The sequence below is a fragment of the Macrobrachium nipponense genome, chromosome 1, assembly GCF_015104395.2.
Source record: "Macrobrachium nipponense isolate FS-2020 chromosome 1, ASM1510439v2, whole genome shotgun sequence".
Classification (NCBI taxonomy): Eukaryota; Metazoa; Arthropoda; class Malacostraca; order Decapoda; family Palaemonidae; genus Macrobrachium; species Macrobrachium nipponense.
In genome coordinates, this window is record NC_087200.1 from 213,645,751 (window position 1) to 213,660,313 (window position 14,563).

Consider the following 14,563-nt stretch of genomic DNA (forward strand, 5'->3'; position numbering starts at 1 on the left):
ATACCAGGATAACTCGGAAGGACATTATTCCTAATATTGGTATTATCGATAAGGCGGCAGACCACCGTCGCCTCCGCCTCTTAGAGGCCCTACACATCGGGAAGGAGAGACCCAGCCTCAACACCACTCAAGAGACTTCACTCCTTCCGACGGTGGGCACGTAGGGCGCCGCCCGCCAGCACCATAGAGCCGATCGAACGGACCAATCATGTGCCCCTGCCCAATACTACGCTCCCAGTCTCCAGCATCCGCACGCGAAGAGCAGTGCGAGCTTCCACCTCTGCAAGACGGCTTGACTCAGGGCGGACTTAATCTTCTGTTCAGCCAATGAAAACGTAGCGCCCATCAGACAGAGCACCTGGGACACAATAAATACCGCCGAACGACTTCGTTCTTGCTGATTACCTACTTATTAGAAATTTGCTTTACTTAATTAAGCTATTTTAGTTCCCTACATTTTACCTAATCTCTAAACTAATTTACCTTAATTCTAGAGCTAATTCTAATTATTAGTTCTCAGGGAACTTGGGATTTGATTCCCATTTTTAATTAATTCAACTTGGTTCCTTTCTTCTTACTTATTGACTTCTAAAACTAGTTCACCTTAATTCTCATACGGTCCATTAGCATGCGTAAGTACATACGTCTGTTAGAGCAAATTGAGTGAGATATAGCCTCTAGTATAGAAATTTTGGGGATCATTAGACATGAAGTTTTAGTGACAAAGAACTATGGGAGGAGGCACTTGGAGATCTATCAGATTAGGTAAAGTGGAAGAGAAAAAAGATGTTGAAACTTTGAATAGTGACATTTATTTCATAGCTTCTGAAAGGGGAAATGTGGTGTGACACTTAACATTATTGATGAACTCTAATAATTACCATTTTCGATAAATGTGATTTTTTTTTGCGAGATGGATTTGGATTGTCACTATCTAAAATGAATTCTCTAGACATGTATTTGAGAAAGACTGTTGGGGGTTATTTGACAGTGAGAATAAGTAGTGATAGTGCTATTCAATATGATTATGCCTAACAGTATTGGCATCTCATGGTTTGGGATTTTAGATTCATATGATTTCATTTTCATATAAGCTATTTTGGGGAAAATAAAGACTATTTTTCGTATCTCAAGAATCTGAATTAGCCTAAGATTTAATGATTGATTTCAGCTATACAGAGAGGAAAGGCAATGGGAACATCGAAGGTAGGTCACATTTCCAAGTTAGGAATTCTCTCCTTTTAATTAAACGTTGTCATTTTGACCACACAACACATGTTGAACAGTTTATTCTGTCTCCCTAAAATTCCTCATTTGTCGTTACTGTTAAGTGAGTAATAGTGGTCTCAAAAAATACTATTTGTTAGGAACAGTGGCACTAAAAGTTCCTTGAAGATTCCTTCACCACAGTTGCTCCAACATATACTTTTTATTATTTGACTAATTCTAAAATTGCAATTTAACATTATCTGCCCATTTCTCTAACGTTAATTATATCTTTGCACTGATCACTGTTAACGAAATTGTTCAGTCTAGTAATGTGATTCCGTTGTCTTGTTAAACTACTTTGAAATAACAAAATTAAAAGGGAGAGTTGAGTCATCCCACGAAGGGCTTACCTCAGAGGACTTTTTTGTCGAGTTTCATAGGCGTTACATAAATACTGATCTTTCTGGACGCGCCTCTCAAGTATTATCTGAAGTGTCTCAAATACTGCATCTAATTGTTAGCTTGATATGAAAAAGACATTGACTGGTAGTTCCTTAACTATATCCAAGAAACGACTGCCCTTCATTACTCTGATGAGCAGAGGAACATCTTCCTCTCTGCAATATATGCTCATGTTCTTCTTCTGGAAAAAAAATATAAAATAAATATAGATAAAGACAAGTAACCAAAGAACTTCTACATATATAGCTTTCTGGTAATATTCACCAAATCTTGTTTAGCATTTTAGGCAATGCTGGTGTAAAAAAAAAATTGCTCTCTTAGGTATATCAGAATCCAAAATGATAAGTAGACTAAAGGCAGTTCCAGCTATCTATACTCTGACCTTGGTCTTCTACCCAGTTTGTATACTAAGTTAAAGCGTTCGTAAGAAAAGTTCCCTTCTCCATTTCTAATCATATTTTAGGCTTGATACAGTGTCACAAACATATAGTGAACATTAACCTACAAATGTCTTATAATATCAAATTCACTCAACTTCGGAATAAACTCCGAAGGAGAATTTATAAGTTCTAAGCGATCTGTGACCAAGTGGACTTACCACTTATCAAATCCCTTTCCTGCGTTTAGTCTGAGGTTAAATGGACTTGATATTAAATGACATTCGTAGCTTAGTGTTTGTGAGCATAAAAACGTCTTGGTGTACATGGGGAAAATTAATTAAGAAATCATTTACTCCACTCTAAGTCTTCATGTGACACGTAACCATCTAATAGGGACCTTGGATGTATTTTAAGAGATTTTCCGTCCTCATTGTACAATTATCGCTTGTCTTGGAAGACCAGAAAGATGAGATCAACATTTTGATCAATTTTGATCCATTGAGCATTACAGCAAAGTTTCATGCGGAAGTTAAGCAGTCCCACATATTTCTTTCTTTCAATTCCTCCACTAGTAACACAACCCTTAATGGTAATCTGATATAGAAACAGATATTTCCTCGTACTTCAATCAATGACCTCGAAATGATGATATGTGACTCCAGGTAATTCCTCGGTATGTAGATCTCGTACTGGAAGCAAGCGTTCAGTCCCCTGGCAGTCAGTAGCAAAGTGTTGTACATCTGCCGGTGAACACTGTAAGTTTTAAAATCTCATTACAGCAATATTTTATTCTTACTGGTATTGATAATATGGCTCTCCATGTGACAAACCATATAGAAATAATGTTTATACATACTATCAAACAAAATTATGACATTTGCTATCCTACTTATTCAAAGCAATAATTACGAAATCGACTTGCAAACTTATGGACATACTTGACTCCAGCCAGGCAAAAAAACTATTTGGGGAAATAAATGGCAAATCTATATCTTAGCTGACTAAAACCTTAATTCATTAGAAGAGAATGTCAGAACATTAAAAAAGGATCCATCTCATACTTCTATGCAATAGGGGTAGTTGTCCTTTATTCCAGCAGCAAGGGCCAACAACTCTTCCTTTTCCAGAACTTGACGAAGCTGAGAACCAACTTCCTCGAGGTTCATGATCGGCGCTTTGGTCCTCCTCCCTGATAAACAGAAATTTTTTTTAAGATGTTGTTTCATTGGAAATTGAAATATTGCTTTGGTTTTCTATAATAAAACTCATCTAAGAAACTAACTTTATACGCTGGTAGAAGTCACATAACTGGAAACTCCATTTGAGGAACTGAAAAGACCAGGTTTTCTACATGTAAATTTGTGTACCTGCTTTGTTTTTAGTTATTTTTAAAACAAAGAATTAAATATTCCTGGGTGAATTTCACCCCACATGAGTATTAAGGGTTTATATTCACCATCTTCAGAGAAATTTCTGCAAGTTTCTTTATATTTATCTTTTGCAAATAGAACTTCAACAGCTCAAGCAAAGATGCTGTGTATTTGATCTTTTCATATATTCATCTATGTATTTATTACCATGACAAGCATACCAAATTCAACACATGGAGACGAAATCGTTCAAATGAAAATAAACAGAAAAAGGAAATGACACATTTTTCTTAAGTCTCGACACACAGCAAGTAGAACTTACCATACAGCCACCTGGCTCATCTCTCATTCCACCACTACTAACAGATGATGGTAGGTTGGTTGCTGGCACTAGGGTAAAGGCTGAACTGCCTCATCAAGATTTTGAAGCAATCAATAAACAGCTGAGGATGGGGCTCTCCCTAATACTTGTCATCCTGAACCTCTTCTTATAAAATTTGCATTTCGCTCTGGGGATGGTAAGAAAAATTCTTGATAGCCTTGATAGCTAGGATGGAGAAGATCCTGATGATTTCTTCCCTTTGTTTTTGAATAAAGTCTCTATTGTGTTGTCCCCCAAAGATTAGTAGATTCTATGGATTTTTATGATGACGCAGAATCTTTGAGAATGAGTGTCACCTTAGTAATACAGTACCACTCGCTAAGAATTGCATATCTTCAGATTGCAGTAACTACAGGCCGATTTCTATTCCCCTTGTGCCTTCCAATGTTGAAGAAATGTTTATTTGAAACCACTATGTAAGTAAGTGGAATCTAAAGGGTTGTTTGCTGATAATGAACAGCACATAGGTACCTGTTAGGTACCTGCAATGTCCATTTAGAATTGACATGCACTTTTCATACGAACCTTGATAAGGATTTGAGTGCAGAGTAATTAAAATGTATCTGTGTGGTACTTTCGATTTATTAATTCATAAGGCCCTATAAAATCGTGGAGTGGGTGGAAATATTTTAGAATTACTTCAAGATTTCCTTTCAGGTAGCCAGATGCGAGTTGCTATTGACGGGATCTTCAGAAAAAAAGTATATCTTAGTTTTACCAGAACACTGAGCTCATTAACAGCTCTCCTAGGGCTGGCCCAAAAGATTAGATATTTTTACGTAGCTAGGAACTAATTGGTTACCTAGCAACGGGATCTACAGCTTATTGTGGGATCCGAATCACATTATATGGAGAAATGAATTTCTATCACCAGAAATAAATTCCTCTGGTTCCGCGTTGGCCGAGCCAAGAATCGAACTTCAGACCACCAGATCTTCAGAAAACCTAGACCTATCGTGCCTGGAGCTCAAGAGGTTAGTGTTCTTGGTCAACTATTAGAAGAGGTATGGTTGTTAGCCATGAAAAGACTGTCCGGTATGCTGAAGATGCAACACTTGTAGCTGTGTAAAGTCTCTACTTATGAGAAATGAAGCTGCCCTCAGCCTCAATCGGGTTAAGGACCGAATTAGTGAAATGCGTAGTCAGTGAGGTATGATGCTAAACTTTCTAAAACAAAAACACTGTTGGTGAGTGGAATGAATCTGAAGCTTTGATTATTCAAGGTGTAACTTTTGACTCAACTTACTACCGAAAATCATCTAATAAAAGTTTTAGCAAATGCCCGCCCAAAAGTTAGGTATTGTTCGTAAGGTCTTATATATTTATAAAAGTGATAAAACCAATGCAATCAGTTTTGTCATATTTCTTACGTTTACTAGAATACTGCTCTCTGGTGAGGATGTCTGCTTCTACGATAGATTTATCTCTTTTAGATAGCGTTGTTCGTGGTGGTAGGTTTCTGTTTCCTAATATTAGTAGCAGTTATGACTTGGACCATAGATAGATGGTCTCTTGTTTGTTACTTTTTCATAAGGTACTTTTTAGCAGAGATCTTTCAAATTCACAGTTGATCCCAGACCTCCTTTTCCTACCGAGAACAACCAGATTCGCCGAACAGCAGCACCAGTATGCGGTAAATATACCCGCTGTCGAATTTCCCGGTTCCAGAGGTCCTTTATTCCTCACATCGTTGGACTGTGAAACAGCCCCCTGAGGATGTCGTGCAATTGGAATTTAGAAATTTAAACGAAGATGCAATGCATTACTAGCCAAATGCGATTCTCCTCTTATTTCAATAATTTAAATAATTTTTATTCATATATTTATCAATTTGTTAATTTGTCTGTTTTTCTAATAACTGGTCTCCTCTTTTTGTATTCCCCTTTACCTTCTTTAAAGTATATACATACACACACACACACACACACACACATATATATATATATATATTATATATATATATATATATATATATATATATATATATATATATATATATATATGTATATATATATGAATGAAGTGAGAGAGAGAGAGCTTGCTCTCTCTCTCTCTCTCTCTCTCTCTCTCTCTCTCTCTCTCTCTCTCTCATCTCTCATTAGTCAAATGACACTTACTTCAAGGAAATTTCAGATGTTTATAATATAACTCCCAGTCTGGCAAGTTATACGTTACTGATATTTATATTTGTTCTGACAACCAACACCAATACAAAGTATGAACATTTGTCATCTGTGAACAAACCTTTAACCAGCGAACAAATTCGAAAGTCCCAGCAACCCTTGCAGAGCCACTCACTCCTTTGCTCTGATCCACCAAAGCGTTTAAGAAGACTGTGAGCTAAGAACCGCAATACCTATAAGAACCTCGAAGGGGCCTGAGTCTATTAATTTTAAAGCCCACCTGAATGTTACTCAATATATTTTGTCCTTTCAGTGCCTGGCACGTCAAATTCCTTTTGTCTTCGGCATTCTAAAAGAATTCGAGAGAAGTTAAGAGGGCATTGTGACTATCATACTGACGTACGCATATTGTAAAAAAGTAGATCCTATAAGTATTGTTTTTCCACAATGGTCCTGTGGAAGATGCGTGGAAGAGATTCTAACGTGGAAATGAAAGGAGGATACGCAGACGTTTAGCTTTTTAAAAACAACTTACTCAAGAAAGCAATAACAAATTATTGAAGATCAGCGCTAACTTCAATATAATCGATAAATACTGAATGTTTTCGATACACTCTTGAGAAATTTATTCTAAGCACGTCTTTGCCTTCATTGTTAGCAAGCTTGTCGACTGCAGAGCGTTCCAAGATTTGAAAGAAACCGCCGTTGCTGTGCAGTCTTTAGGTTACTGAGTAAGAAACGAGCTAATCACATTCTGGTTGGCACTTGGAAACGTACTATAATTTGTTGCTGGGTGGCTGGCGAACGTGAGGCTGAATTCGAATGATTAGTGCGCCTTTCGTCGTGGCTTACAAATAGTCATCACAAATGATATCAACATTTAGCAGTTGTGTCTCTCCTTTGGAAGTCATATCATAGAGAATTTTAAAAGATTAAAATTAATCTAGCCGGGCCGGTAGGAGTCGTGTTAATAAAAATGCAATATTTATTGCTTGTATTTAGGCCATTTACATACTTGTGGAATTGCTTGAGGGGTTGGGCTGAAAAGATAGCTACATCTGCTGCCACATGTGCGCACTCAACACGTGCAAAGCTGACAGTCGGACTATGCAGGTATGTATATGTGCATATTCGCTATAGACACCGATACTACAATACCGAATACATAGATTTTATTGGGGATAAATCAAGGTGTCCGGTCACTGGTCTGTTTGAGATCTTTTTGTGGGGAAAATAGTCAAAAGAGAACAAAGCACCATTGTCTAGGTCTCGTCAGATGATTCCATTGCTGAGCGGAAGCCTTTGTTTGGGTCGTACTGGAATTATTTCGGTATGAGATGTCGCGTATTTTGAACTGTTCGTATGAAACCGAAGTTTAAGGTGTCTAGTTTTAGATTTATGTGCTAGAATAATAATAATAAATGCAAATAGATATATGTATATATTATAAAATGTTACATTTGTCTGAGTAATAGCAAATATTCATCTTTCATATCAGTCTTTTCAATTGCTACATTACCTCAGGACATGTTGTTTCACTATGATTATGTACGAGGAGAATTAAGTTTTTATTTAAAACATTACGAACCTTTATTGCCAGAAAAGAGATTTCAAAGCTGTTCAAAGGTAGTCTGACCTAGAATACTTTGATGCTCATAAATATATAAGTTACTGCCTTTCACAGAGCAGGAAGTTAACATTACCTCTCGAGTTTCATTAGTTATTTAGCTTGTCTCACTTTCCTCTGCTTAAGTACATAAAATAGCTGTCAGTCTGAGTGACTCTACAAACAGAATGCCTATAATAACTTCAAACGTGTCCCTTTCAAATTCACTGTCGTTTAAAAGACTTCTACAATTTAGCAAAACTTTCTACTTAAACTGTTGTGATTGATGTTGGTATTTATCAAACTTGAATCACTGACTGCTAATGAGCAGAAGACTCGACAGACTCACTCAGTTTAAATACCACACCTTAGTTAAGACATATATATACCGGAGAAGTATTAATAACAAGTTTGATGAGATTTTGGATAGAATGTCTGGAGAAAATAGAGTTGGTCAATACGCTGACATGGATGAGTGTACATTTTAACACTAGGTTCAAATATACTCATCAGATTCAGTAATATTATTTATAAACAAGAAAGAGTGACGTCAGGGTGATTTGTCCTGACAAGGAAGTGACAAGAAAATTTGTTAGATTGAAAGTATCTTAAAAGTCAGGTTACAATACAAACTAGGCAAAGATTATCAATTACTTAGGAACGGGTTTCACTGCTCAGTCTAGCACCATAGGACTGCAATTGTAATGTTTTATCTATTGCCAAAACGAAACCAAGGGGAGGGGAAAAAAAACATATTTTCTGTAAACGAACATATTCTCAAAACATGCAATTATCAGTTGCTTAAGAACGGGGTTTCGCTGCTCGTTTGAAGGCCATAGTACTGACCTCTTCATTATTTTTTAATTAAAAGTATTATATGTTGCTGAACCCAAGAGGACAAAGAAATTCACACACACAAATAAAATCTTCTCTGTAAACCTTCCTCTGCCCCTTGTGGAAAGAGCATGAAATAGCTCAGCTATGCAGGCCAATAAACTGATTTTTTAGGAACTAAAACAATAAAACGATTTTATTTTCTTTGGATGGATATCCCCCAGTGTGAAATACGTACAAGATACATACTACTACAGGTCAGGTAAAAAGGAGTCGAATGTATTTTATTTTGGGGTACCAGTTAGAATGTTTTTCGATGATACAACCCATTATCACCCTAAAGCAGTTTTATTTTTATCCTAACAATTTATTTACATCTTTATTAATTTTTCTTTCTAAAAACTGATCTCTTCTTTCTGTATTTCCTATAGCCGTCTGCTGTTTCTTTCAAATGAGAGCCATATTCTTTGGAAGCTTGAATTTCAAGTCAATGGTCCTTGTGGCTTGCTCCATATGGGACAGAATCTATCATCTGCGTTATAACAATAATAATAATAGCAATAACTGATGATGATAATAATAATAATGATAATAATAATTATTCTGTCTGACGTCCCAAAATAAGTTAATACCCAGCCATCCTATGTCGAGCGTATTATAATTCCACTCAATCGAGGGAGCTGGCCATTTAATTCAATTTGATTCAGATTTCCCTTCAAATATATAAATATAATATAATAATATATTATATATAGTTAATATATAATATATATATATATATATATATTATATATATATATAGTATACATATATATAATCCCCATAGACTGGACAAACGATGGAATTAAACAAAATGAAAAAGAATCGCAAAAAATAACCACTAGATAATATTTCCCTACTGCAAAAGTCTCATTCTGGTGCAAGCACTAACGGAAATGAATTGATAATTACACTGGTCATTTCATACCCTGAATGTTACATTTGGTGCTGTTAGAACAACAAATTGCCGATATATTTTAATTTGCTTTATTGTGGATATGGAATTTTATAAATTGCTCTTAGGTAAGTCATTTTGATTTAAGTATCAAGTTCCTTTTTCATATGAATATCATCAGAGAATGAAAATATAAAATGTATAAAATGAAGAATGAATAATTTCAGAGTCCACTTATTTATATTTAAGACACATTGTAATGAATGCGATCCTTATAAAATAAAACTTAAATAAACTTAAACTTAAATAAATCATATATGGAACATACCGAAAAATTACTGAAACAAATATATAGGGTATGCATAAAAACATTGAAATATTCCTTTATGAAAGAGAAAATGTTCAAGCACTTAAATGCACAAAATGCTACAGAAACGCTGTAAACAATAACCAGAATGTAAAATAATTCGGTTATTTTCTACAAATGTATATTTTGTTAAGAATACGGTTTTCAATATATATATATATATATATATATATATATATATATATATATATATATATATATATATATATATATATATATATATATTATTATATATATATATATAAATATATATTAACACCAGTATATATGAAAATCGCTCGGCTTAAAACTTGGTTAATATGTAGCCTGTCTGGGATATGCCTAAATTTTTCATTTCTTTTATGTAGTATTTTGTAAGCGCATATAACAACACACACACGCACACACGCAAAAAACACCTACATGTATACACCAACCTTTGGTAATCCAGTCGTTTGCCAACGGGGAAAATATTCATTATTACCCTTAAAAATGTGCATAATGCTTGTATAATGATAATGTCATTATAATATCATGATAACGAATTGCAAATGTAATGATAATGACATAGCAAAGGACGATGCCCTGTCATTGTTCAAAATGTTAATTTAATCTCAGATTGGAATGACACACAGGTCCCTGTTGAGTGAGACACCAACAAATGTTGTGGCCCTATTTAGAAATCCTACTACGCAAATCATTCTTAATTGGGAATCATAAATTGTAATGATTTCTGGTCACGTTCATTCATTGGGAGAAATTTTCCGGGGTCTCGTGTTTTACAGATGTGTTGACTTCGTATGTTATTTTCTCCTCCGATTTTTAGGCTGAAGTTTTCTTATTTTTTTACGTTTTTTTTGTCTCCTCCATAGCTCATTTCAAACGCCCAGAGATCAGTAATGAATATAAAGATGGTTTACTTATTCTATTGTTTCATTTTTGGATTTAATTAATTGATAATTTCTTTTCTATTCGTGTGGAAGCAAGCGCTCACACACACACACACAAACAAACACACACACAACACACACACACACACACACACACACACATATATATATATATATATATATATATATAATATATATATATATATATATATATATATATATATATATATGTATAATATATATATATATATATATATATATATATATATTATATATATATATATATTTGTGTGTGGTGTGTGTGTGTGTGTGTGTGTGTGTGTGTGTGTGTGTGTTGTTTGTGTGTGTGTGTAACATAATTTCGTCCTCTTACAAAGCACGCTCGTATATCTATGGCACTAAACTTTCAAACATCACAGATGTGTTTCTACAAACAATTATTTCTTTAGTGACAAATAAATAATTGTTAACATTTACTATCAAAAATACTTTGCGAAATCGAGAATGATACTCAAGTAACATACACCATCAATACACGTTAACAATTTAGTTTTATGTTCAGAAATGAAAATCGCCCACAAAATTCACTCTGTCCAGCTGACTGATATATATGAGGAGGCGTTCCAGGATTAATTTCACGCATGAACATTACATCAATGGATTTCAACAACGGGTTCAAATTGAGTTCTGTTATTTGCAAAATTAACTGCCCACTGATCACGAATTAGCATTTTTTTCCTGGTCCCGTCTGTTCAAAACTTTATTTAAAATATGATAGGTTGGTCATGCAATGCCATATTGTCTTTTATTTTTCATACGTTAATATTCGTGCATTTTTGCTATTATAAAGAGGATGTTATTTTGTTTTAAATAGTTTGATCAATGTCTTTTCGGTACTTTTTTTATGAGGGTTTAATAAAAAAAAATTGAATGGTTTCTAATATGTAAAACACTCACACTCACAGCACACACACATGTATATATATATATATATATATATATATATATATATATATATATATATATATATATATATATATATATATATATATATATATATATATATATATATATATATATATATATATATATATATATACCTATATATATATATATATATATATATATATATATATATATATATATATATATATATATATATATATATATATATATATATATATACATATATATAAATATATATATATATATATATATCTATATATATATATATATATATATATATATATATATATATATATATATATATATATATATATATATATATATATATATATATATATATATATATATATATATATATATATATATATATATATACGTGTTTAAACATTTACCTATACATATCAAAATATTTCTGGAGGTTGCTTTATACTGAAGACATCAAGGTAAATTGTATACCACTATAGATCTTAAATAAGTGTAAAAGATTAAAGCTATCCCGTTCTCTGCAAAGGAAATTATAGTAGATCAATGCAACAAACAAAACTGGTATTACATTTCCATATTACCCATATTATACCTGCTGAGTTCATTTACATAAGGCTGAACAACATTAAGCCTCTTCGTCAATTTCTTTCTTTTATCTTCAGCTGAAAAACCTCTTGGGCAGAGTCAACAGACTATAAACCCAAGAGAAAGCACCCTGCAGAGAGAGAGAGAGGAGAGAGGAGAGAGGAAGAGGAGACGAGAGAGAGAGAGAGACGAGTAGAGGGAGAGAGAGAGAGATGAGAGAGAGAGAGAGAGAGAGAGAACGTTACAGGAAAATGTGGCAAATAAATAAAATATAGGGAAAGATAAAAAAAAAATAAAAAAAAAAATAAAACACTTGAAAATTTAAGAGGCGCCAGCAGAGTTATAATGATATTTGTAGTTTTCTGGACCAACACGGCAGCGTTTGTTATATCCGAACGTTCGTATTTTGTGGACCGTTTTGCGTTAAATACAAAAGAGACTTGACATATAATGCTTTTTTTATCGTTAACACGAGTATTTTATTAAATCAATATTGTTTATGACATTCATAAAATAGACAAGTTAAAATAATGATTATTTTTTGCCAATCCCTCATATGAATACTGGCATTATTCAGAATTGATTTTGATATGTTAATTCATTATTTTCTTTAATCTGAGAATGAAAGATGAATATTGTTAGTGAATTTCTTAGAAATACTAAGTTTTTTTCCTAACCCGAATATTATTCATACACATTCGAGACTGAGATATTTAACTTCTTGTGGTCTATGCAATATTTTCCTTTAAACCACCGTTAAATTCAAACGCTAGTTCCATATTCACGGCCTGATACTAAACGCATTTATTATAGAGGAAGCTAACCTCGTGGCAAGACAAGAATCTCGTGAAATTAAGAATTTGCATGAATTAAATTCCTCGCTACTAAGTGCACCAGGATAGAAGGCTGGGAAAGCTTTCTACACAAAGTTTAATCATTTCCTTCGGCTAAAATCTTAGTTTATTAGGGTTCTCATGTAAACAGCTAATAAAAAGAGCTTGATATAAGACGTGACTTATTAATTTTTCATACTCTCAAAGATCAAGGGAAGATGGAACACATTGGTACCCTAAAACAATTACTGCATTTTAATAATTTGCTTCCATTTTTGTCTGTTCATCTACTCATTTGGTAATTAATCTTTGCTTTGTCTAATAACTGCTCCCTTCTTACTGTATTTACTGTTATCTTCTTTTTACTTTCGAATGAACGCCATAATATTCATTGGAATCTAGAATTGCGAGTCAGTGGCCTCTGTCTGCTTTCTCCATATCCATAGGATTAAACTCTGAACAACAACAACAACAACAACAACAACAACAACAATAATAATAATAATAATAATAATAATAATATATAGTCTTATTTTTCAAAATTAATGTAATCATTGTTCGTGAGAGAGTTTTGAGGGAAAGCAATATATGTTTTATTGTTAAATAACCCCAAGAGAGTTCTTTTACCGTAGGAAATAGTTCATGGTCCTAATAAAGTATTCTTTTTGTATGAAACATGAATGAAATGCACATGAATGTCAACAAAAGATTTTTTACATCGATGGACAATTCAAATATAAAAGAAAATAGAATCATTATATTAAATATTTCCTTGATGTCTTTAACTGCCAGTCGTGATATTAAGAAAATAATTATTAGAAATCTGTCACTGTATATATCACCTCACTGTGGTTTGCAGTCTCTTACCAATCGTGCAAATTCAAACTCATTTTCCACATAATTACGAAGTGAAAAACGAGGCTTTTAAATTAGGTTTACCGAACGCGTAATCGCATTAAAAAACTTTATGCTAAAAATAAGTGGTTAAAAACAAATACGGATGTTATCACGTATACACTCGATGAGGTTTGGTAGGATTTCATGTAGGTATGTATGTATGTAAAAAATTTGTTTTTATAAAAGTAATCGATACAATCATGTGTGTAGCAGAAATAAATTGTTAGCTCACACACACACACACATGTATATATATATATATATATATATATATATATATATATATATATATATATATATATATATATATATATATATATATATATATATATATATTTATATATATATATGCATATATATATATATATATATATATACATATATATATATATATATATATATATATATATATATATTATATATATATATATATATATATATGGTGATTATGATCACTTTAGCACGTGATTCGTTTATCACACATATCCACAGGTGAAAAAATAAGAGACAGGGTGTAGGTCCTGACCGGTTTCGGCTTTATTTTCAAGCCATTGACAAAGGACTGATACATAGTATTAGAATTCACGAGTATAAATACTACAAAGACAGTACTGACGAACATACACACAACCGTTTGAGACTGCAGATCCACCCACAGGCAGGTGTCAAGGTAGGAGTGGCTTCAAAAATCATTTGGCTAAAATCTAAAATAAATTCTCAATCGGGATACTACCGCTTAGGGTAATACAAGTCCACACCTG

General features: G+C 33.1%; 1 protein-coding gene across 1 annotated transcript; it reads right to left on the bottom strand.

Annotated features, from left to right (window-relative positions):
- Positions 1–927: 927 nt before the first annotated feature.
- On the bottom strand, positions 928–6,119 carry LOC135220358 (uncharacterized). Its single transcript, XM_064257577.1, has 4 exons — positions 6,048–6,119; positions 3,113–3,240; positions 2,675–2,791; positions 928–1,852 (listed from the first exon to the last, which is right to left on the bottom strand). Exons 2-4 carry the CDS (start codon positions 3,215–3,217, stop codon positions 1,727–1,729), a joined length of 348 nt encoding a protein of 115 aa, XP_064113647.1. The 5' UTR covers positions 3,218–3,240; positions 6,048–6,119; the 3' UTR covers positions 928–1,726.
- Between the last annotated feature and the right edge of the window lie 8,444 nt (positions 6,120–14,563).

Coding starts and splice junctions, on each gene's coding strand:
- LOC135220358 (XM_064257577.1), bottom strand. CDS start 3,217: ATGAACCTCGAGGAAGTTGGTTCTCAGCTTCGTCAAGTTCTGGAAAAG. Junction 2,792..3,112: donor ACTACCCCTATTGCATAGAA/GTATGAGATGGA, acceptor GTTCACCGGCAG/ATGTACAACACTTTGCTACT. Junction 1,853..2,674: donor TTTCGAGGTCATTGATTGAA/GTACGAGGAAAT, acceptor TTTTTTTTCCAG/AAGAAGAACATGAGCATATA.